A 22,700-nucleotide genomic window follows, 5' to 3' on the forward strand; every position below is an offset into this window, starting at 1 on the left:
AAACCCTGAGAAAAACTGAAAAGAGAGAGAGAGACAGAGAGACAAAGAGACAGAGAGAGAAAGAGAGAGAGAATAGGAGGAGGAGGACTCAGAGGTAAGGGGGACAAAGGGGAGAGAGAAGAAGAGAAAGAAACAAATAAAATAAATGAATAATGAATGAATGAAAAAGAAGGTGAATGAATACTTGACCAGCAGGGAAGAGGGCACTGAGATAAACGATCCTGTGCATGTGTGTCTGACAATCAAGTGAGATGCAGCTATTACCCCTTAATAAACCAAACATGTGGACCAGGAGAGGAAATTTTTTTATAACTTCTGAAAATGTTTAATGTACCAGAAAGTTTGTATTCTGAGACAGCCCCACTATGGTCTGCAGAGTTCAGTTTTGTTTGAGAAGCATCAGGACAGTGGGGACAGTGAGGACTATGGGGATCGTCTCAAGGAGTTGTGAGCTGGTGCTGAGTTCCAATTAGACAAGTTATAATTGGGATGAATTGACATCTTGTTGCCAGCTCAGTGTTGGTGGGTAATGCTTCATTAGCAGTAATTGTAATGAAGAGTTTTCTCTTTTCTCCTCAGACTTTTGATACTTGCAAATACACACACAATGAATAAGGCCAGCATACTCCACACTAACACAAACATTAAAATCACCTTGTTCTCTGAAATGAGTGTTGGGATCTCAGCCAACAGCATCCTTTTCGTCTTCCATCTCTGCATGCTCATTGGTGCGCACAGGCCTAAACCCATTGATCTCGCCATTGGTTTCTTGACCCTGACCCAACTACTGATGCTGCTAACTATGGGACTCATAGCTGCAGACATGTTTATGTCTCAGGGGAGGTGGGACCCCACCACATGCCAATCCCTTATCTATGTGCACAGGTTCTCGAGGGGCCTCTCCCTTTGTGCTGCCTGTCTGCTGAATGTCCTCTGGACCATCATCCTCAGCCCTAGAAGCTGCTGTTTACACAAGTTTAAACATAAATCTCTCCATCACATCTCCTGTGCCCTTTTTCTTTGTGTTCTCTACATGTCTTTTAGCAGTTACCTCTTGGTATCAAATAGCGCCGTCTCGAATTCAACCTCAGATAATTTTATGTATGTTACTCAGTCTTGCTCACTTCTACCCCTGAGTTACTCCAGACAAAGCACATTTTCCACATTGTTTTTCTTCAGGGAAGCCTTTCTTATCAGTCTCATGGTCCTCTCCAGTGGGTACATGGTGGCTCTCTTGTACAGACACATGAAGCAGGCCTGGCATCTTCACAGCACCAGCCTGTCTCCAAAAGCATCTCTAGAGCAAAGGGCCACCTGGACCATCCTGCTGCTCATGAGCTTCTTTGTGTTTCTCTGCATTTTGGAGACTGTTATCTTGCAATCAAGAATGAAGTTCAAAGATGGCTTACTATTCTACTTTATTCATATTCTTGTGTCCCATAGCTATGCCACAGTCAGTCCCCTTGTGTTTATTTGCACTGAAAAGCATATAATTAAATTTTTGAGGTCAGTGTGGGACAGGAAAGTAAATATGTGATTATTCAGGAATGGGTATGATCCCTTAATACAGTCCAATATGTTGTCATCAGAGCTATGATCATGACATAGTAGGAACATTCCAAGGTTTAAACTGATATGTGAAAACATCCTTTTCCCATTACATCTGTTTACTCTGTTTATGGATGGCAAGTATGTAAAAGAAGATTAAACTGCATTTCCACTCAGATATCACATGAGGTTTATCTTTATCAATTGGTTTTCCACAAAGATCTGTGAGATGTCTTTCATCTGACCTTCATTAGCACATTACTTTTTATTATTTATTTATTTATTTATTTAGGAATTTGAAGCACAGTTTCTCTGTGTGGCCCTGGCTCTTCTGGGCTTTCTTTGTAGATCAGGCTGACCTCAAACTCACAGAGATCCACCTGCCTCTGCCTCCCTGAGTGCTGGGAACAAAGGTGTGTGTCACCATGCATAGTTTATTTTTAATTTTTTGAACAATGATTTAAGTTTTAACTGTGTGTGTGTGTGTGTGTGTGTGTGCACTTGAGTGCAGATGCTCTTGGAGCCCAGATGTGTCAATTACTGTTAGAGCTAGACTTATAGGCAGTTGTGGGCCAGCCAAGTGTGAGTGTTGGTAATTGAACTTGAGTCTTCTAGAAAACAGTTTACTTATGTGCTGAGCCAACTCTCTGGCACAACCATTACTTTAAATATGTGGCAACTATGGCATTTTCAATAAATGAATGCCTCAATTGTTTATATTTGGAAAAATACACAAGGAAACATTGTTTTGAGAATAAATTATCACAGGATGCAGAACACACACACAAATACACAGAGCTAAAATGATATGCAGAGAACCATAATGTCATTTGCATAATCGTGCTCCTATGGCCAAATTTAAAAAAGTCAAAGGTAGGAGCAGCCACTGTCTAATCTAGGGGTGTCAGGATGTGGAATCAGGTCATGGCCTCCCTGTGCCAAGAAATGCTAGTGAGAACATGAAGACCATCACGAATGTCTGCCATTCCAGTCAGACACACTCCACAAACTTGATGAGTTACTTATGAAAGACGAAGCTTAGGGTTGTCAAAGGAATAGAGACCATAAACAAAGTGCTTTATCTGTGCTCAAAATATCATAGCCAAATGTAAATAGTAAACTAGTCACAGATAGTTACTCAGCTGTACTATTGATCTACTCCAGGGAACTGAGGGCTTGCAGCGTGCCTGCTTATTGGAGACTAATCAGATACCTCCTCAGAGCACCCTTCATGTGATGGAACACAGACTCAGTCACACATGTCACACAGCTGAGCACACTCACAGGAAGACTTCACACAACCAAACACAATCAGCGGCATAATTCACACTGCTGAACACTCTCAGAGGCACAATGAACACTGCTGAACACAATCAGAAAGAAACACTTCACACAACGGTACATACAACGAAAAATTTACACAGCTGAACACACCCAGGGGCATACATTACAGAGAAGAACACACACTTAGAGGCGTACTTCACACAGGAAAACTGTTATCTGTCACTCAAAGCAAGGGAATGTCACAAACATGAACCCCACCTGACCTGGAATTCAGTAATTTCAGTGTTGACACTTACATAAAATCTAAAAAAAAATAACTGGAACCTGGTTGCTGGAAAGAGAAATATCAAAGAAGATCTATTCCATGTTCTGTCTACACTTTGAGTAAGGCCTAGAACCTCAAACAGGCTGTATTGTAATGCAAGGATCACAGGATCCTCAGATACCTCCAAGAGACAACTTGATGCAAGAGCATGAGAGCTTTATGACGAGAGCAATCCAACTCAAGTCTAGACTGGGACCCAAGTCTCACTGACACAGCAGTAGAGAAGTGGGACCCTAAGCCCTGAGTGAGTTTTTAATGGAAAAGACTGTAAGAAGGGGGTTTCCATGACAGCAAACAGGGGGTTCATGTTTCCATGATAGAAAGCAGGAGGATTCATGCCTTGACTTTACAGAATTGGGTAAAAGCCACAGAGGAGAGGTGATCGTTTACATAATCACAAATGCCAGGGAATTTGTCTTTATTTTTTTACTAAACATTTATTCTGTGATATTTCCTGGTTGCCATTGCTTAGAGAGATAACCTTGTTTCTGCCGGGTGCATATTATGTGACATTTCTTGGTACCTAAGATCAGCTCCCAGTCATGATGGATCCTTATTTCAAAATGGAGTCACCCAGGCTAACTTAAACTCTTCAGAACATTAACAAAAAGGAAGGGAATTTAACAAGTGAAATGAGAGAATATTTCACACATCAATGACTTGGAGGAGGAGAAAGAAACCACACAACTGTAAGTTGTATAAACCCACGAGCAGAGGTTTGCCTGGTGGCTCAAGTCTGTAACCCTGAAGTCGAAACAGGATAGTGAGTTCAAGGTCCACCTGAGCTACAGGAGTGAGTCCAGACTAGCACACAACAGTCACAAAGCAAAAAATAAGTATAAGAATAACATATTATTTTTTTTTAAATCCAAAATAAGATGAGTGGTGGAGGTGTATGCATTTAATCCTAGCACTCAGATGGCAGAGGCAGGGGAATCTCTGAGTTCAAGGCCAGCCTAGTCTACAGATCAGGTTCCAGGCCAGCCAGGGCTATGCAGAGAAACCCTGACTCAGAAAAAAAATCCCAAAATAAACAGAAGGAAAATATACACGGGAAAGGATTAATCTTACTTCTTGATTCTGGGTTAAGAGCATAAATGCTCCAATGAAATGTGTAACTGCACATCAGAACACCACCCTCACTGACTGTCTGAGGGAGTGGCAAACATTTTGAGCTTGGGGGAAAGATATGGACATTTCTCACCCACAGCACTGGACAGAGTACCCTCAGCCACAGGCACCTTGTGGGAATACACCCACAGCCCCTCATCTTCATGCCGAGAGATTTGAAAAATGATGAAACAGGTAGAGACCAATTAAAGCTGACATTAAGAATAAGCAAAGTTGGGTTGCTTGTATGATGTGACCCTTTCATTCTTCTGGCAGATGAGTGATGGGAATTTATGAGAAAAGTTTGAGCCCAGCTCTCCTCGCCCCCCCCCCTCTGGTGTGCAGTTACCTAGAATGCAACACAATAAAACCAAGAGGGAGGCAAAGATTTTCACCAGGGATGCCATGTGTGTGGTTCCCAAGGGGCCTCTTGTTGTAGACAGGCATTAAAATTACAGACTGCAGAGATGCATTAAAGGCACCAAGAGTGTGCAGGTCTCTACCGGTATAGAGTCTTGCCCTGTCACGTCCATCTGGGTAAGAGCTCTGTACCCAAGTTCAGAGTCAGAAGGTGGTCGGGTCCCAGGCAGACTGTGGGAGGAGGAGCGCGAATGATACAGGGGGTTTCAGCATCTGCAGAGGAGACCTGAGCCCTGGCATCCCCTCAGCACAGGGGACTGTGTTCTGAAAAATGAGGGGATTTCATCTTAGAAAACTTGTTTCTTTGACTTAGAACCTCCAGGTTACATAGCATCAACTTTACACCTTAATTTCTTTTTTTGAATTTGATGACTCCTGTTGACCAGCTGTGTTGGCATTCATGTTACCGAGGTGCTTTTACAAATGTACCATGAGAGAACTGATGTTTTCATTTCAATTTTTAATCATAAATAGTGTTTGCATCTGTGGTTGACATATGGCAAATGCAAGTGTTATAAGGGACTTCTGTAGTTTGAGAAATCAAAATAATTTCAGGATCTTCAGAAGAGAGACCCACCCCCAATTTCATCTCCTAGAGGATACCTTCACATTGCTACAAAGTATCTACCAGAATTTTCTCACTGCATCTTTGTCTCCTAATTTGGCTTCAGAAATTACAAACTGTGCTGTTTGTCCTGCCCCACACTTTATAAGTTAAGTCATGTCAGCAGAGGGTCCATGGAGATGAGGCTGCAGGCCACCAACCATTGAACAGTGAATGTGATGTCCTCCCTGGACCTTGAGGCACCAGGACCTGATAAGTTCCAGAGCTCTTTGTGTTCTGTTAATTGAAATAAATATCCCCATCAATTTCTCTGCTAATGGGAGTTCATGGTCTCTCTTCCTTCAGAGGAGCCTTTGTTCCTGTCCTTTGCTCTGTGCTTGGTTTTCATATATTTTTCCACAAAAAGCCCTGGCATCTTTTTACAGTCAAATCAGCTCGAACCTTCCTCTTTTGCTCTTGTAGCTTATAGGGTATGGTATCACGAGGATAAAGCCAGTTAGGAAGAAAGTCAGTCTCAGCTGTGACTGCATCATGGAAAGGGGCAGAAAGGCAGGTACTTCTGCAGCCCTCCTGAGTTTCCCAGCAAGGACAGCTGCTATGTCTATGACCAAGCTCTCCCAGCTTTTTCTCTTCATTTTAAAAGAATGCTGATCTATTTCTGCTTCTGAAGGTGTATATAAACATCGAGGCTGCAGATTTGAGCCCTGGCAAGGCTAAAATAATTTCAATTACAGAACAAACAAACAAACCCAAGAGGGATAATTCCAGCTCATTTTCTAGAAATATCTGCCATTCCTTAGTTCAAACATTGGACATGATTTTGCCCATAATATTTTTGCAGTTCATTTACTTCATGGCATTTCTGGATTCAAAGCTAGCATCTGCTTGGATATAGTATCCTTTCCTGAGACACCATCCATCTCTCTAGTATACCTCTGGCTTTCCAGGAAGAGCTGTGCAACACACAGGCCACACTGTTAAATTCCACCTCATTCTACACCAATTGCAAGAGACAGGAGCAGTTCCCCTCCTGAGCCACCCTGTGCATTTTGCAGTGCCTCACAGCATGGGGCAAGACTGATGATCCCATGGTAAAGCTGTGCTGTGTGATGGTGGCGAAATCAAGCCCATGGATTCATAAGCACAGGGTGGACAGGTGCTGCTCAGCCCTGACATAAACCATGCTCTGCACACATTTTCTCAGCATTAGGAAATGGGAAGGCTGAGTCCATGTTGTAGAGGAGGAAACTTTTTCTCCTCCCTGGATGTAGTGCACCCTCAGTGCCACAGTCACCCAGCATGCACTAGGTCTGCAAAAGGTTTGCTTCTTTCCATTGCACTCTTTATTTCCCTCCAGGTCACAAGTTCACATCCCTGTTGTGCTGATCACTGGTCATGAGTTTGAGTCCTATGGATCTCAGGCTATCCACAATTCAGGCAACTGAAGGATGACACGGTGTCTACAGTCATGGCTTCCTTGCTCTGTGCAGAACAGGGGCCTCTAACCCTGTTGCCCTGCTAAGCTGAAGTCTTTGGAAGGACAGAGAAAGTGGGCTGCAAAGAAGAAACTCAGTTATGTTATGTAAGCAGAGTTTTGTTTTAATCCCAGGTGTGGAATGTTGGGCTGCTCTACATTGTCCAAGCAACAGACTATTTGCCTCATGCAGGCTCTGAGAGGAGCATGATCTTTGCCAGTTACAAATATTTTAATGTTGAAGACTCTGAAGAGAGAGTAAATGCCAGGCACAGGAGAGAAATAGTTGTGTGTGTGTATGAGGCTCCAAGGAAGAAGAAATCTGTTGCTGCTTTCTCCTGCTTCTCCTGTTTGCTGTTGATGCAGTTTGACAACAAGTTGGAGATATCCTGAAATGAAGATTGGACTTGCCCTAAGGCACCCAGTTACCCTAACCAGTAGGAAGTAGGTAAAGGGAACTATGTCTCCTCTCTCCTCTAGCCTTCTTTCTCTCCTACCTGAGGTCAGGGTGTTAGAAGGGATTGGGGTGGAGAGGGAAGAAAGAGATGTAAGAAACCCCAATAAATAAAATAGACTAAAAAAGTATGCCAACAACACCTCCCTTTACAGGTGATGAAATACAGTGCATGGGAGCTTGACAAGGAAATACATGTAAGGATCAAGGTTCTCTCTCTCTCTCTCTGTGTGTGTGTCTTCTGTTACTTTCCTTTTTCTTTTGATGAACTAAAATGTTTAAAAAAATAAGTATTCCACAAGAATAACATGCTATATACCAGGGTTAAAATATGTGTTTCAGATTAGTTTGTGTATAGATTTTTATTTTATTTTTAATTACATGTGTGTGTTCAGTCCTGTGTTCAGCTGTCTACAGAGGTGAAAATAGGAGCTGGAGGCAGCAGTTGTAAACTGCTGCATGTAGATACCAGGGAATCATCCTGGTATCTCAGCAAGAGCAGTAAGTGTTCTTAATTGCTGAGCCTTCTCCCCAGCTCCCAGAACAGTATTTTTCAAAATGTGGTGTTGAAGATCCAAATTCTTACCTTGTGCTTACTCAAACGGTGCTCTTATCCACAGATCCATGAGCATGGGAGATCTTTTCCATCTTCTGATATATTCTTCAATTTCTTTATTCAGAGACTTGAAGTTCTTGTCACACAGGTCTTTCACTAGTTTGGTTAGAGTTACACCAAGATAGTTTGTACTGTTTATGGCTATTGTGAAGTGTTGTTTTCCTACCTTCCTTGTCAGCCCGTTTATTGTTTGTGTAAAGCAGGGGCTACTATTGTTTTGAGTTCATCGAGTATACAGCCACTTTGCTGAACATGTTTATCATGTGGAGGAGTTCTCTGGTAAAAATTTGGGTGCTGGGAGCCAATGCCAGCTAGTAGAAAGTCACAGACCGCTGCAACAAGGTTGTGGGTGAGAGATTTATGTTTCTGGAACTTATGAGACATCTGTTTGTCAGGCTAGACAATTTGAGATATCTTAGCTGACATTCTTGTAGTACCTCTTTTAGTAAACATTCTTGTGGTATTCTGCATCATCATTAATCACCCAGTTATGTTTTGTAAACTATTTTGCTGAGACATTTTTCCTTCCTGCCTTCTCCCTATAAAGTTGTGTGAAATTTTTCAAATATAAGAGAGTTGGATCAGATTATAGACTTGCTCTCCCTCTTTTATCTCTTTCCCAACCCATTCTTTTCGCCCCTCCTTAGGAACACATTGAACTCCTGCTGGACAGAACACACTTGGCACCCAACATGGGGTTGAGGCATGGGAATCAAATTGAATGTCTTTCTTTGTGTGCCCACACCCCTACATAAGATCTCGTGCTTCCACATGGGAAGTGATTGAAGGTAATGCATTGAGATCTCCACAGGACTGCCCATCTGTGGGTCTGATCCATTTAAGTCAGAATGACGAATTATAGGACAAAAATTGAGTCAGCATGACTTATTCTTACAGGATCTCAAGGAGTCCTTCAAGACAGGAGGAGTAAGGGTAAACAAAAAGGAATCTCACAAGCTAAAGAGTTACTTAAAACATTATAGCAGCCAAACAGGCAGAAAAAAGTACTTCTAAGGTTATTTCAAATGTTCATAAAGGAGCTCAAACAGATTTGTGTAATTTGAGAGCAGAAAATAATTTAGGAGACAAGCTCTAGATAATGAGTATAAAACAGAGTCAGAAGGGAAAAAATAAAGCTGCCAATTCTCATACTTCAGACTGGCCTCCTGTGCCCACCTCCCCCTAGCCCTAACAAAGAAAAAAGGCCTCCAGTCTGTCAGGAACAGAATACAGGGCTGTTGCTCAGTGAGCAGGAAAAACAGGGACACTACAAATCTCCTTCCCTCTCCCCTACCAGTTGCTAGGCTTGGATGGCTTGCAGAGAACTAGGTGGATGGGAAGGCTCACACTCTCAGAATCAGCCGAAGACCAGCCTCCACCAGCTGCAGAGATGAGCTGCACTTCACCCTGACACCTTCCTCCTCTCATCTCTTCTCCCATGGGCTTCAGTCAGTGTTGACTCTCAGACAGTGGCCGGAGGGATGGAGCCACTTCTAGTTTTAAAGATTAAGTTGTGTGCACTGATAAATTCTGAGTTTTAAATCTAGTTCTGACTTTTGAAATCATGGTTATGTTATGCTCTATAAATTCACTCTTAAAGAGGATGTTTTGTTTTAATATTACAAAAACAAGTTTTAAAGAAAATATTTAAATGTTTAAAAAGTAGGTACCGCAGTTGTTATTGTCTTTGTCTCTGTGTTTTTTGTTTGTTTGTTTGTTTGTTTGTTTGCCAGCTGTCTGTTTTGGTTTCTGGTTTCAGTTTGCTTGCAAGTTGTGGGAGAGTTTCCAATCTGGTCAAGGGAATCTGGGGGACGTCCCAGTTCCCTGGGAAAGGCCCTGTAATGGCTCTACTCCTTTTAGGACCAGGAGAGAGGGTCGCTGGGACGTTATTCTGTGTGAAGTGAAGGTCATGTGGACCCTACTCCTTCTGGAATGTATATGTGTATATGTTTATCTGCGGACTTAAACTGACGATATTTTAAAAACTGACTGACGATATTAATATTTTTTGACATGAGACAGTTTAAACACCTCTGAGTTTCGTCCTGGACCATCAGACTTAAATTCTATAAAACATTTTAAAATTTATCGGGTATTTTAAAATAATAATCCTTGGACAGTCTAACAAAAAAACTTAAAAAAGTTTCTCATCCCTTTGGGGGAGGTCAAAAGACCTTGGTGTTTATTTTATTAATTTTGCAAAGTAAAACCAAGCCATGCTGTTTAAGCCAATTAAACAAAAACTGCAATTACAATATATCATGTCAAAAAACCCTATAAAATAAGTTGTTCTTCATTTAAAAAGGCTGGAGATTCTTCAATGCAAAATGTTTGCTTATGCTCTTTTACAGGACAAAAAGGACAACAGTTCCATGTTAGCCCAGGGTTAAGCAGGGTTATATTCAGATCATTGTTAACCATTATATAAAATTTATGCCTGACTGCCAGTAACTAAATAAATGATTAAATGCTGTTTCTTTTTAGCCTATAGATTTGGTATGGCCAGAATAGGCCTTTTTTGCTGAGGCCTGCAGGCTAAGTTTAGTTCTCTGTTTAATGCTAAATAAAACTTTTGTCCTTTAATTTTTTGCTGTTAAGTTTTAATACAATGTGATAGGATTAATAAGATTTGCTAGCTCCTTTAAAAATATGTTTAATAAAAAGTTTTGCTTTGATTTTAGTTTAAAAAGTGCAGATTTAAAGTTATGCTAAAGATTATAGTTGAGTTCAAGATTGAGTTTTATCTAGTCACTTTGTTTAGGTTGTTTATTCTTAAGGTTAAATTTAAAATGGGTAACTATCACAAAAACACCAGAGTCTGGGAGTCCCAGTCGGGAGAAAAACCCACAGGGAAGGAAGGAAACGGGATTGGCCTTGGGTCACCCAGTCTTTTCCTGGAAAAGGTCTTGCAGAATGGTGTATCCGAGCCACCATCATTGAGCTGGGCTGTAGCAGAGACCACAGAGACTGCTGCGCACCCAGCTCTCCAAAACAGACAGAGTTGAGCGCCTCAGGGCACCAGAGACTGGGAGTCTCTTTCAGGAGAAAACCCCACAGGGAAGAAAGCAAACAGGGATAGACTTAGGCCACCCAGTATATCCCTGGAAAAGGTCCCACAGACCAGCCGACCTGTGTGCCGCCAGCCCAAAATCCTGCTGTGTGCCAGCTATTAATCACAGACAGAACTGTGCACTCCAGGGCACCAGAGACTTGGAGTCCCTGTGGGGAGAAATCTCCCACAGGGAAGCAAGCAAAGGGGGCAGACCTAGGCCACCAAATATATCCCTGGAAAAGGTCCTGCAGACTGGCCCAACCCAGGGACCTGCTGTGTACCAGCTAGCCTGCTGCTCTCAGGAGAGCAGTACTTATCTGCCACAGATTACAGTTTGGGTACTGGGGCACAAAGCTCCAACCTTAGACCTACAGAATCCTGGGATCTTCGAGATCAACCCCCAGATGCTCCAAGGGGCAACCATCTATCCAGAACAAAATTGACCAAACCACTGGACACCCAGTTACAGCAGCAGCTCACTAAATTTACAGCAAGAAACCCAGAAGCAGGGAAGCTGTCTCCAGGACTTCACTGGGTGAGAGGAGAGCCCTCTGGACTAACAAGGACTACACTAACCACTCAGTTCTGTGTGTCTGAGGTGAGCTGTGGCAACTCCTGAAAAGCATCGGCCATACAGTGACCATACCCAAAAAGCTGAGGAGGCTTCCTTCAGGAAAAACCATCTTTCTGCCAAGGGAAATTTCTGCACTACAGGATTCCAGGAACCATCAGAAACTAACACCCAATACCTAACATAATGGGTAGAGGCCAGTATAAAAGCTTAACCAACAAAAGCCAGAGCAATATGACATCTCCAGAAACCAGTTATCGAGGGGCAAGTAACCCTGGACTCCCAAGCATAATTGAAATTCAAGAAAATGACCTAACATCTATTCTCAAAAAGAGGATAACAGAGGAAACAAATAAAATGCGTAAAGACCTAGAGAAAGATAAATTCAAAAAGCTTACGGCCATCTGTAAAAAAATAGAGGAAGATAAAGAAAAAAACCAAACAGATTATGGCCATCCGTAAAGAAATACAGGAAGTTGCAGGGAAACAGTTTGTGGCCTTTAGAGAGGAAATACTTAAATCACTGAAACTAATAAAAGAGGATTATTCAAACAAAGAGCTGAAGGAATTGAAGGAAAAACAGGAAATACAAAGTCAGACAGGTGAAGGAAATCCACAAAATGGCTCAAGATCGGAAGATAGAATAGGAAAAATTAAAGAAAACACAAATGGAGGAAATTGTGGAGAGAAAGAACTTAGGGAAGTAAACAGGAACTACAGAGGTAAGCATAACCAATAGACTACAAGAGATGGAAGAAAGAATCTCAGGTGTGGACGATACAATGGAAGAAATCGATGTATCTGTCAAAGAAAATGTTAAATTTAAAAATTCCTGACACACACCGTCCAAGAAATTCAAGACAACATAAAAACACTAAACCTAAGAATAATAAGAATAGAGGAAAAAAAAAAAAAGATTTCCTCTTCCAAGGCCCAGAGAATATTTTAAACAAAATCACTGAAGAAAATTTCCCCAACTTAAAGGAGAGGCCAATAAGAATACAAGAGGCCTACAGAACACCCAATAAATTAGACCAGAAAAGAAAATCCTCCCTCCACATAATAGTCAAAACAGTAAGTATACAGAACAAAGAAAAAAATACTAAAAGCTGCAAGTGAAAAAGGCCAAGTAACATATAATGGCAAGCCCATCAGAATTACACCTGACTTCTCAAGAGACTATGGAAGCCAGAAGGGCCTGGATGAATATCATGCAGGCCCTAAGAGAACACAGATGTCAGCCCAGTCTACTATACCTAGCAAAACGCTCAGTCCTAATAGAGGGAGAAAACAAGATATTCAATGGCAAAAACAAATTTCAACAATGCCTACACACAAATCCAGCATTACAGAAGACACTAGAAGAAAAAATTCAACCCAAGAAAACTAGCTACTCTCAAGAAAAATTTTTCAAAAAGAATTATTTCAAGGAAATAATTAACCTCATTACAGTAAAACAAAAAGCCACCAAGCACATAAACTTCTGACCACAGTCAACATCAAAATCAAAGGATCTAACAGCGATTGGTCATTAATCTCTCTCAACATCAACGGACTCAATTCTCCAATAAAAAACACACACTAAAAGAATGGATGTGTAAACAAGACCCAGCAATCTGTTGCTAACAAGAAACACACCTAAGTCAGAAAGATAGACATTACCTGAGGGTAATGGGGTGGAAGACGGCTTTCCAAGCAAATGGACCCAAGAAGCAAGCAGGAGTAGCCATTCAAATGTCTGATAAAATAGGCTTTCAACCAAAATTAATAAAAAGAGATGAAGAAGGACACTTCCTGCTCATCAGTGGAAAATTCCACCAAGAAGACATCACAATCCTGAACTTCTATGCCGCAAATACAACAGCACCCACATTTGTAAAAGAAAGAACGATAAAACTTAAACCACAAAAAGATCCCCACACATTAATCATGGAAGACTTTAACACCCCACTCTCAACAAAGGACAGGTCAACAAAACAGAAATTAAACAAAGAAACAATAACTCTAACAGATGTCATGAATCAAATGGACCTAACAGACTGTTACAGAGCCTTACACCCAAACACAAAAGAATTTACCTTCTTCTCAGCACCCCATGGAACCTTCTCCAATATAGACCATACGGTTGGCCACAAAGCAAGACTCAACATATACAAGAAGATTGAAATAATTCCTTGTATCCTCTCTGATCACTATAGAATACAGCTGGACCTCAACAACAACAGAAATAGCAAAAAGCCTACACACACACGGAAACTGGACAAGTTGCTACTAAATGACAGCTGGGTCAGGGAAGAAATAAAGAAATTAAAGTCTTCCTAGAATTAAAAGAATATGAAGCCACAACATACCCAAACTTGTAGGACACAATGAAAGCAGTGCTAAGAGGAAAGTTCATAGCACTAAGTGCTTTCAAGAAGAAAATTGAGACAGCTCATTCAAGCCACTTAATGGCTCACCTAAAAGCCCTAGAAAAAGAAGAAGCAGACACACCAAAAGGGAGTAGATGGCTGGAAATAATCAAACTCAGGGCTGAAATCAATCAATTATAAACACATAATACAATTCAAAGAATCAATAAAACCAAAAGCTGGTTCTTTGAGAAAATCAACAAGATAGACAAACCATTAGTCAAGCTAACTAAAAGGCAGAGAGACACCATCCAAATCAACAAAATCAGAAATGAAAAGGAGGACATAACTAGAGACACTGAGGAAATCCAAACAATTATTAGGACTTGCCTCAAAAGTGTATATGCCACAAAATTTGAAAATTTAAATGAAATGGACAATTTTCTTGATCGTTCCACTTACCAAAGCTGAATCAAGACCAGATAAATCAGATAAATAGTCCTACATCCCCTAAGGAAATAGAAGCAGTCATCAAGAATCTCCCATTCAAAAAAAGCCCAGGACCAGGTAGTTTCAGCACAGAATTCTACCAAACATTCAAAGAAGAGTTAACACCAAATCCTCTCAAACTATTCCACAAAATAGAAACAGAAGGAACACTACCCAACTCATTCTATGAAGCCGCAGTCACCTTGGTACCTAAACCCTGCAAAGACCCAACAAAGACAGAATTTCAGGGCAATCTTGGTTATAGACATTGATGCAAAATATTAAAAAAAATACTTGCAAATTGAATACAAGAACACATCAAAGATATTATCCACTATGACCAAGTAGGCTTCATCCCAGGTATGCAGGGGTGATTCAGTATATAGAAATCCCTCAATGTGATCCACCATATTAACAAACTGAAAGAAAAAGACCACATGATAATCTCCTTAGATGCTGCAAAAGCATTTGACAAAATCCAATATCCATTCATGTTTAAAGTATTGGAGAGATCAGGGATACAAGGCACATACCTAAACATAGTAAAGTCAATATACAGGAAGCCTATAGCCAACATCAAACTGAACGGAGAGAAACTTAAAGCAATCTCACTGAAATCAGGGACAGGGCAAGTCTGCTCACTCTCTCCATATCAATTCAACATAGTGCTGCATGTCCTTGCGAGAGCAATAAAACAGTTGAAGGAGATCAAGGGGATTCAAATTGGAAGGGAATATGTCAAATTATCACTTTTTGCAGATGATATGATAATATACCTGAGTAACCCCAAAAATTCTACCAGAGAACTTCTACAGCTGATAAACACCTTCAGCAATGTGGCCAGATACAAAATCAACTCAAAAAAATCAGAAGCCTTACTGTATACAAAAGACAAAAGGGCTGAGAAAGAAATTAGGGAAACAACACCCTTTACAACAGCCACAAATGACAAAAGGGAACTTGTACTTAACCAAGCAAGTCAAAGACTTGTTTGAAAAAAAATCCAGCCTCTGAAGAAAGAATTAGAAGAAGATATCAGAAGATAGAAAGATCTCCCATGCTCATGGCTTGGCAGGAATAACATAGTAAAAATGGCCATCTTACCAGAAGCAATCTACAGATTTAATGCAATTCCCATCAAATTACCAACACAATTCTTTATAGACCTTGAAATAAAAATTCTCAAATTCATATGGAATGTCAAGAAACCCAGAATTGCTAAAACAATCCTCTACAATAAAAGATCATCTGGAGGTATCTGCATCCCTGATCTTAAGCTGTACATTAGAGCAACAGTAATAATACAACTGTGTGTTATTGGCATAGAAACAGAATGGTGGATCAATGGAACTGAACAGAGGACCCAGAAATAATCCCACACACTTATAGACACCTGATCTTTGACAAAGATGCCAAAACCATACAATGGAAAAAAGATAGCATCTTCAACAAATGTTGCTGGTCTAACTGGATGTCTACATGTATAAAAATGCAAATACATCCATACTTATCACCCTGCACAAAATTAAAGTCCAAGTGGAATAAAGAGCCCAACATAAAACCATTAAATCAGTTAGAAGAAAAAGTTGGGAAGAGCCTAGACTTCATTGGTACAGGAGAAAACTTCCTTAACAGAACACTAACAGCACAGGCTCTAAGAGCAACAATCAATACATGGGACCTCATGAAACTGAAAAGCTTCTGTAAAGCAAAGGACACTGTCATCAAAACAAAATGAATACCTACAGATAGGAAAAGAATCTTCCCCAACCCTTTATCTGTCAGAGGGCTAATATCCAGTATATATAAAGAACTAAAGAAGCTGAAAAGCAACAAACCAAGTAATCCAATTGAAAAATGGGGAACAGAGCTAAACAGAGAATTCTCTATGGAGGAATATTGAATGGCAGAGAAACACTTACAGAAATGCAAAACCTCCTTAGCCATCAGGGAGATGCAAGTCAAAATGACCCTGAAATTTCACCTTTCACTCATTAAAATGGCCAAGATCAAAAACTCAAGTGACAACACATGCTGGAAGAGTTGTGGAGAAAGGGAAACCCTCCTTCACTGCTGGTGGGAATGTAACCTTGTACAACCACTCTAGAAATCCATGTGGTGCTTTCTCAGACAACTAGGAATAGCACTTCCTCAAGATCCAGCCATACCACTCCTAGGCATATATCCAAAAGAGGCTCAAGCACACAATAAGGACATTTGCTCAACCATGTTTGTAGCAGCTTTATTTGTAATAGCCAGAAGCTGGAAACAACCCAGATGTCCCTCAACGGAAGAATGGATACAGAAATTGTGGTACATCTACACAATGGAATAATATTCAGCAATGAAAAATAAGGAAATCATGAAATTTGCAGGTAAATTTGGGACCTGGAAAGGATCATCCTGAATGAGCTGTCCCAGAAGCAGAAAGACACACAGGGCATATACTCACTCAGGGTATATATAGACATATAATATAGGATATACCCACTAAAATTTGTACATCATTATCTCTTCCTCAGCAGCACATCCTTCAGACAATCTCATGGTCTTCAGTGGCAGCCCTAACCATGTCATCCACTTGGCCTTTGTTGGTAACTTAAGCTACAGACATAGAAAAAGACCCCAGTTTCAGCAGGACCTCACCTTGGCCTCCTCATGGATGTCTGTTCCTCACTGCCATTAAGTCTCCATTTCCACCCTTTTCTACAGTGTGTATACCAATCCACTTCACTTTCTCTTTCATCTTTCTACCGTGTACTCCATCTTTCCAATTTTTCCTTCACAATTTTTTCCATTGAAGGGGAACCTGTGGCAGTGCTAGGAGGCCATGTGTGAATGCTTGGCCTGGGTTATTATATTTAAAAGTAAATTTACAATTGGGTGCTGGCCTCTTTGTTTTGGATATCATGAATACACACACACACACACCAGAGAGAGACAGACAGACAGCAGACTGACAGTAAACAGAGAGACAGGCAGAGACACCGAGACAGAGGTAGACAAAACCTCCTAAATTTAAATGCAGAATAAGACATGCAACATAACACAGCTTGGACCTCAATTAATGCCATCAAAAGTGGGAGCTTGCAGTATCCTGATTACTTATAAAGTGAAATCAAATGCAAGCCTCTAACTCAGGTGGGCTTTTCTATACTAATTACAGTTTCATTTGTTATTCAGTAACTGAAAAGAGCAATTTGGGGAGATGTTACATATCAAAGCACACTCATACCCATGAGCAGTGATGTCACTGTCCATGTGTAGATCTCATAAGTTAGCCTTTAGGATCATTTAAAGAAATGACTTAAGAACTAGGTAATGTAGGCAGGGCAGATGGAGGAAAAGATCACTTGTCCTTTATACATACTGGGTTGGTCAGAAATGCGGATGACAGGCTATATGCTAGCAAAATTGAATGTTGTGAATGACTCTAAGGGAGGGAATATTTACAGATACATAAAGATGGAGAAAATGGGGAGAAATTAATAGTTAAAACAAACTTGTGAACCCATGAACAGGTCCAAATGTGTGGGCACATGCCTTTAGTGCCAGCACTTAGTTTGTGGGCAGGGGCAGAAGTCAGCAGAGCTCTGTGAGTTCAAGGCAAGCCTGGTGTATATAATGAGTTTCAGGCCAACCACGGCTACATTGGGAGACCCTGACTAAAATAAAAGGACATTCAATATCTCTGAATTTCCAGTTTTCGCTAGAATCTTGTTTCCATCTATATTTATATTCAATTGTTGACATAAGACAGGAGGTTTGTATTTTTAAAGGCTGCTCTTCTAATTCTAATGTCCTAAATCTAAATCACCTACCTGAGAACCTTATACTTGTTTCCTTTTTGTAAATGAGAACATCATTGTAGCCAGGGTAGCCATGAATCCTCCTGGCTCCACCTCTGGAGTCATCCCTTTATTCAGACTTTAGAGCTCAGCTTGTTCTGGCCTCAGCTGGGTCCCATCTGCCTGTGGTCACTCTGGCTCTCCAGCTCTGCCTTGAGCTCTCTACATTGCATATGATTTCTTTCATAATTCACCTTCAGATTTCACTCACAGCTAAAATCCTGCAACTAGGAGTTTGGATAGACTAGAAAATACATCAACAAAACAGGTGCTCCATGGGAAGACTGACCTGGGAAGAGGCTGTAGTCACACACTGTAGAAGGAGGACCCTCAAGTGGGCATGCAAATCATTAGAGGACCAAGAATTCTGCATCTCAAAAGAGAGGCAGTACAATGGAGAAACTGCTCAAAATTAAGCCTAAAGCGTAAAGTGAGAAAAGATACTGTTGTCAATTTGGTGCAAACTTTCTGATCACTCCCCCAGGTGTGGGAAGGGAGCACAGATAAAGTTTGTTCTCAGCCCTCCCCAGATGGCTGTTATCAGGACACAGGAAGTAAGATCAACAGGCAGAGAAGATGCTTCACTGGGATGCCAGGTTTCCATTACCCCAGCAGGAACGTGATAACTTCTACAGACACAGAAATAACATTTCACAAAGAGGCCTTAAATTCTCCCTTCACCTAAGCTGTGCAGGATCTCCTCAGGCGAACAGTCCTCCCCTGCCATGTCAATCTGGGTAAGTGCTCTGCATCCAAGAGCAAATTCAGAAGGTGGTAGGAACCCAGGCAGGCTGTGGGAGGAGGAGGCTAAAAAGGGGTTTTCAGCAGCTACAGAGGAGATGCTGAGCTCTGACAGACCAACACCAAAAGGGACTGTGTTCTGCATGGGCAACAAGAACATTTTCTTCCCAACATACTCATTTCCTTAATTTATAGACTTTCAAATTACTATAGAATTCATGTTCATTCTTGTGAACTAAGTAACTCACACTGTATACCTGGATAAGCTGTTTAGTTACATTTCTTTTACTGATTTACCTATTCCTAGGATAAATTATCAGGGAAGTGAAAGGTCCGGAGAGCTCACTTTCCTCACTTGTGTATCTGTAACTTTGGTGTGCACAGAACTATTTTGATGTAACATCTTCTGTGCTGTGAAGTATAAAAACTTCCAATGTCTGTGTAAGTAATAGAGGCTGCAGATTCAAAATCTCATTCCACAGAGGAAGGCACCACAGGACTGCAATGTGCCTTCTAGTGTTTGCTCATGGCCTCTATTCTTCTCAGCTCAATTTCAGAGATCACAAATTAGTGGTGTCGGCCCTTAGCCTCTGCTGGCCTGGTAGGAGGTGTCAGAAAATGGCTATGATGATGAGGTTTCCAGGACACTAACTATTAATGCACAGTGACAGTGGCAGATTCCCTTCCCAGTCTCACCGAGATCAGGAATCCTGAGAAGAGCTGGTTGCATGTTTTGTCTTTTCTCTATGTTCTCCCCCATATACTCTGTGCAATTTTTTTATGAGAGAAAAACCTGAATCTTTTTCTTTGAGGAAACTTTAGAGAACTGAACCCCATCACCCTGTCTTGCTGTCTTTATTTCATTTCCAGGCTTATCCCAAAGCTCAATTTTTCATGAATTTATCTGAAGAGATGGACAGGAACTGACCCCCCTCTCCTGTCACTGAGGCAATGAATGCACTGGGAGGGAGGTCACAGCTCTTAGCAGCAAAGCCAAGCCTCTCCTGAGGCTCCTTGGGTGCTGGGGAGCAGGTTGTGCTGCAGCACTGTGCAGGGTCCAGTGTTTCTGCCTGGAGTCTGTGCCATGCTGCCCCTCAGGGACATCCACTCTTGCTGTTTCTGGAGGCTGATTTGGAAACCCTGTAAGACATCCTCACTGACACTCTGAGCTCAGAGATGCTGTACAAAAGCTTCAAAGTTTAAAAACACAATTCTCACCCAGGCTTTCAGAAACAGTCATGATTCTTTAGCCAAAAGGCTCTTCATCATTTGTCTATAATGATACCACAATTCATTTATTTCTGGTATCTCTGGAAACAGTGCTGGCATATGCTCAGTGATGGTTTTGCCTTGCCTGGAGTACCAGCCATTTCTCGCCAGAGTCTTCCTAGTTTTAAAGTTAGGATTGTGCCAAAGGTAGACATCCTGATTAAGTATCCTCCAGCAATTTTCATTGAGCAGAGACAGTGTCTCCACCAATACCCTCTACGTGCTGATGCTATGGATTGTGGTTGTTCATGATTTGGGTAACTGTGGCCTGACACAGGCTAAAGTTGTCACTTGAATTCAGGCAGGATACGGAGTTCAATTCCTCCCTCCACTCCCAGAGCAGCTGTAGCCTTCACAACAGACTCTATCTGAGGAGCTCTCATGTTCCCCTTTGTCATTTCTTGCTCTGTGCATGATTTATTTTCCTAATCTGCCCAAATGTCTTCCCTTCCTATTCTCCAATATAGCCTTTTCTGAAGGTACATATATCACAGATCGGTGAGGTTTCCTGGTGCCATGTACAGAGTTTCATGCCTCTAGGAAGCAGCCTATTTTGTTACATTGTATAAAGTGCAATCAGAAACAACATAAGAAAAAGCATTTTAGAACTCTTTTACTTCTTAGTTAGCCAGTGCTGATATACATGCAATGCAAACTATTAGTTAAAATCTACAGGTGTGTTTTCCTTCCATGAAATAAGTATAGAACATGCACCTGCCACTCAGTGCAGAGACCATAAAATGGCATTCAGAGTGTGTGCTTCCGATGACATTTGTAAATGTCCTTTGTAATTTTAAAAAGCTGTAAATAGAGCTTGGAAACAATGGAGCCCCATCAGTCTCTCCATTGTTTTCCTGGGCTGTCACAGCACAACTCTAATGTCTAAGTTGTTCAAAGTAGAGACAACTGCCATTTTACCGGCTCATTGGAAAACAGAGCTGCCCCCAACCTACTGTGTTCTGCTTCTTGTGACTGGGATTTGGAAAACAAACCCATAAGCTTTATAAAGAATAATTAAGCACCACTCATTTAATCAACACTCTTCTGCTACCTGAAGTGCATGGTCCATAATCCATAAAGGATTAACATTTTCTAATGATGCTACAGAACATTTATTTTAGAAAATCTGCTTTATTCAATGTTTCACCAACTATCTGCTTTGGGTCTAACTCCTGACATGGTACCCTGTACTTGTGAAATTTTATCCCAGTTGCCTGTCCTTAGTATGTTCCATGACAATGTCTCATGGTTGTCACACATGGTAGGATTTGTCAGTTGTGGTGACAATGTCACATGGTTTAAATAAGTACAAAACAATTTCACCCTACACACTTGACTTTCAGTGATAAGATTTTCCTATGAACAGGAAGTTGTTTACCGAATTACATCTCCTGCATGCATGGTGTCTGTGCTGGAAAGTTTTATGGCAGCTTGAAACAAGCTGGAATTATTTCAGAAGAGGGCACCGCAGTTGAGGAAACATCCTCAGCAGACCAGCCTGTGGGCAAGCACCTGGTACAAGTCTTGATGGATGTTGGTTTCATATGGATGGCCATGCTCACTGTGAACAGTGCCGTCCCTGCCTGCTGGTCCCAGGTGCTACAAAAAGTAGGTTGAGCAAGCTCTAAGGAACAAGCTGGTGAGCAGCAATACTCCATGGCCTCTCCATCAGTTCCTGCCTCCAGGTCCCTGTCTTGAGTTCTCTCCTAGCTTCCCTGACTGGGGAACTACAGGCTGTGTGGTGAAATAATCCCTCCTCTCCCCACAGCAACAGAAACCCTGAGAAGACAGAAAGTGGTACTAGGCCATGAGGTATGACTATGACAGACCTGACCTTGGGTTTTTGGAGAACTGTGGAAAGGTTTTGAAACTTTGGACTGTAAAATACATAGAGTGCTGATACTTTAGTGGATTATTTGGTGTGATATTAGAATGTAATGCTGAGAGCAGAGCAGATGATGGAGGCTTGTTTTATGTAGTTCCGTAGGGAAGCTTGAGAGTCCCTTAAAGATTCTGAGGGTCACTCATATTGTGAATTAAGAAAAACTAAAATGTTTGGTCCTTGTCGAGCTCCTGTCCTCTCCAGTCATACTAACTTCCCCTTCTTTCATATGATTCCCTGCACTCTGCCCAAGGTTTGGTTATGAGTCTCAGCATCTGCTTTGATACACTGCTAGGCAGAGTCTTTCAGAGACACTGTGTGGTAGGCTACTGTCCTGGGCACAGAGGTCTATTCTGAGACTGTTTCTCCAACTAAAGACCATGCATGGATATAACCTAGAGCCCCTGCTTGGATGTAGCCCATGGCAGCTCATTATCCAAGTGAGTACCCTAGTAAGGGGAACGTGGATTGTCTCTGGCACGACTTCAATGGCTGGCTCTTTGACCTTCCTTCCTCCCCTGAGGGAGGAGCAGCATTGCTAGGCCACAGAGAAGGACATTTCAGCCAATCCTAAAGAAATCTGATCAGCTAGGGTCAGATGGAAAGGAGGGAAGACTTCCCTTGTCAGTGGACTTAGAGAGGGGCAGGGAGGAGGTAAGGGAGGGAGGGTGGGATTGGGAGGAAATGAGGGAGGGGGCTAC

General features: G+C 41.5%; 1 protein-coding gene across 1 annotated transcript; it reads left to right on the forward strand.

The window, feature by feature from the left end:
- The first annotated feature begins 607 nt into the window (after positions 1–607).
- On the forward strand, positions 608–1,537 carry LOC132653978 (vomeronasal type-1 receptor 44-like). Its single transcript, XM_060383297.1, has one exon. It carries the CDS (start codon positions 608–610, stop codon positions 1,535–1,537), a length of 930 nt encoding a protein of 309 aa, XP_060239280.1.
- Positions 1,538–22,700: the final 21,163 nt, after the last annotated feature.

The sequence above is a fragment of the Meriones unguiculatus genome, chromosome 5, assembly GCF_030254825.1.
Source record: "Meriones unguiculatus strain TT.TT164.6M chromosome 5, Bangor_MerUng_6.1, whole genome shotgun sequence".
Lineage (NCBI taxonomy): Eukaryota > Metazoa > Chordata > Mammalia > Rodentia > Muridae > Meriones > Meriones unguiculatus.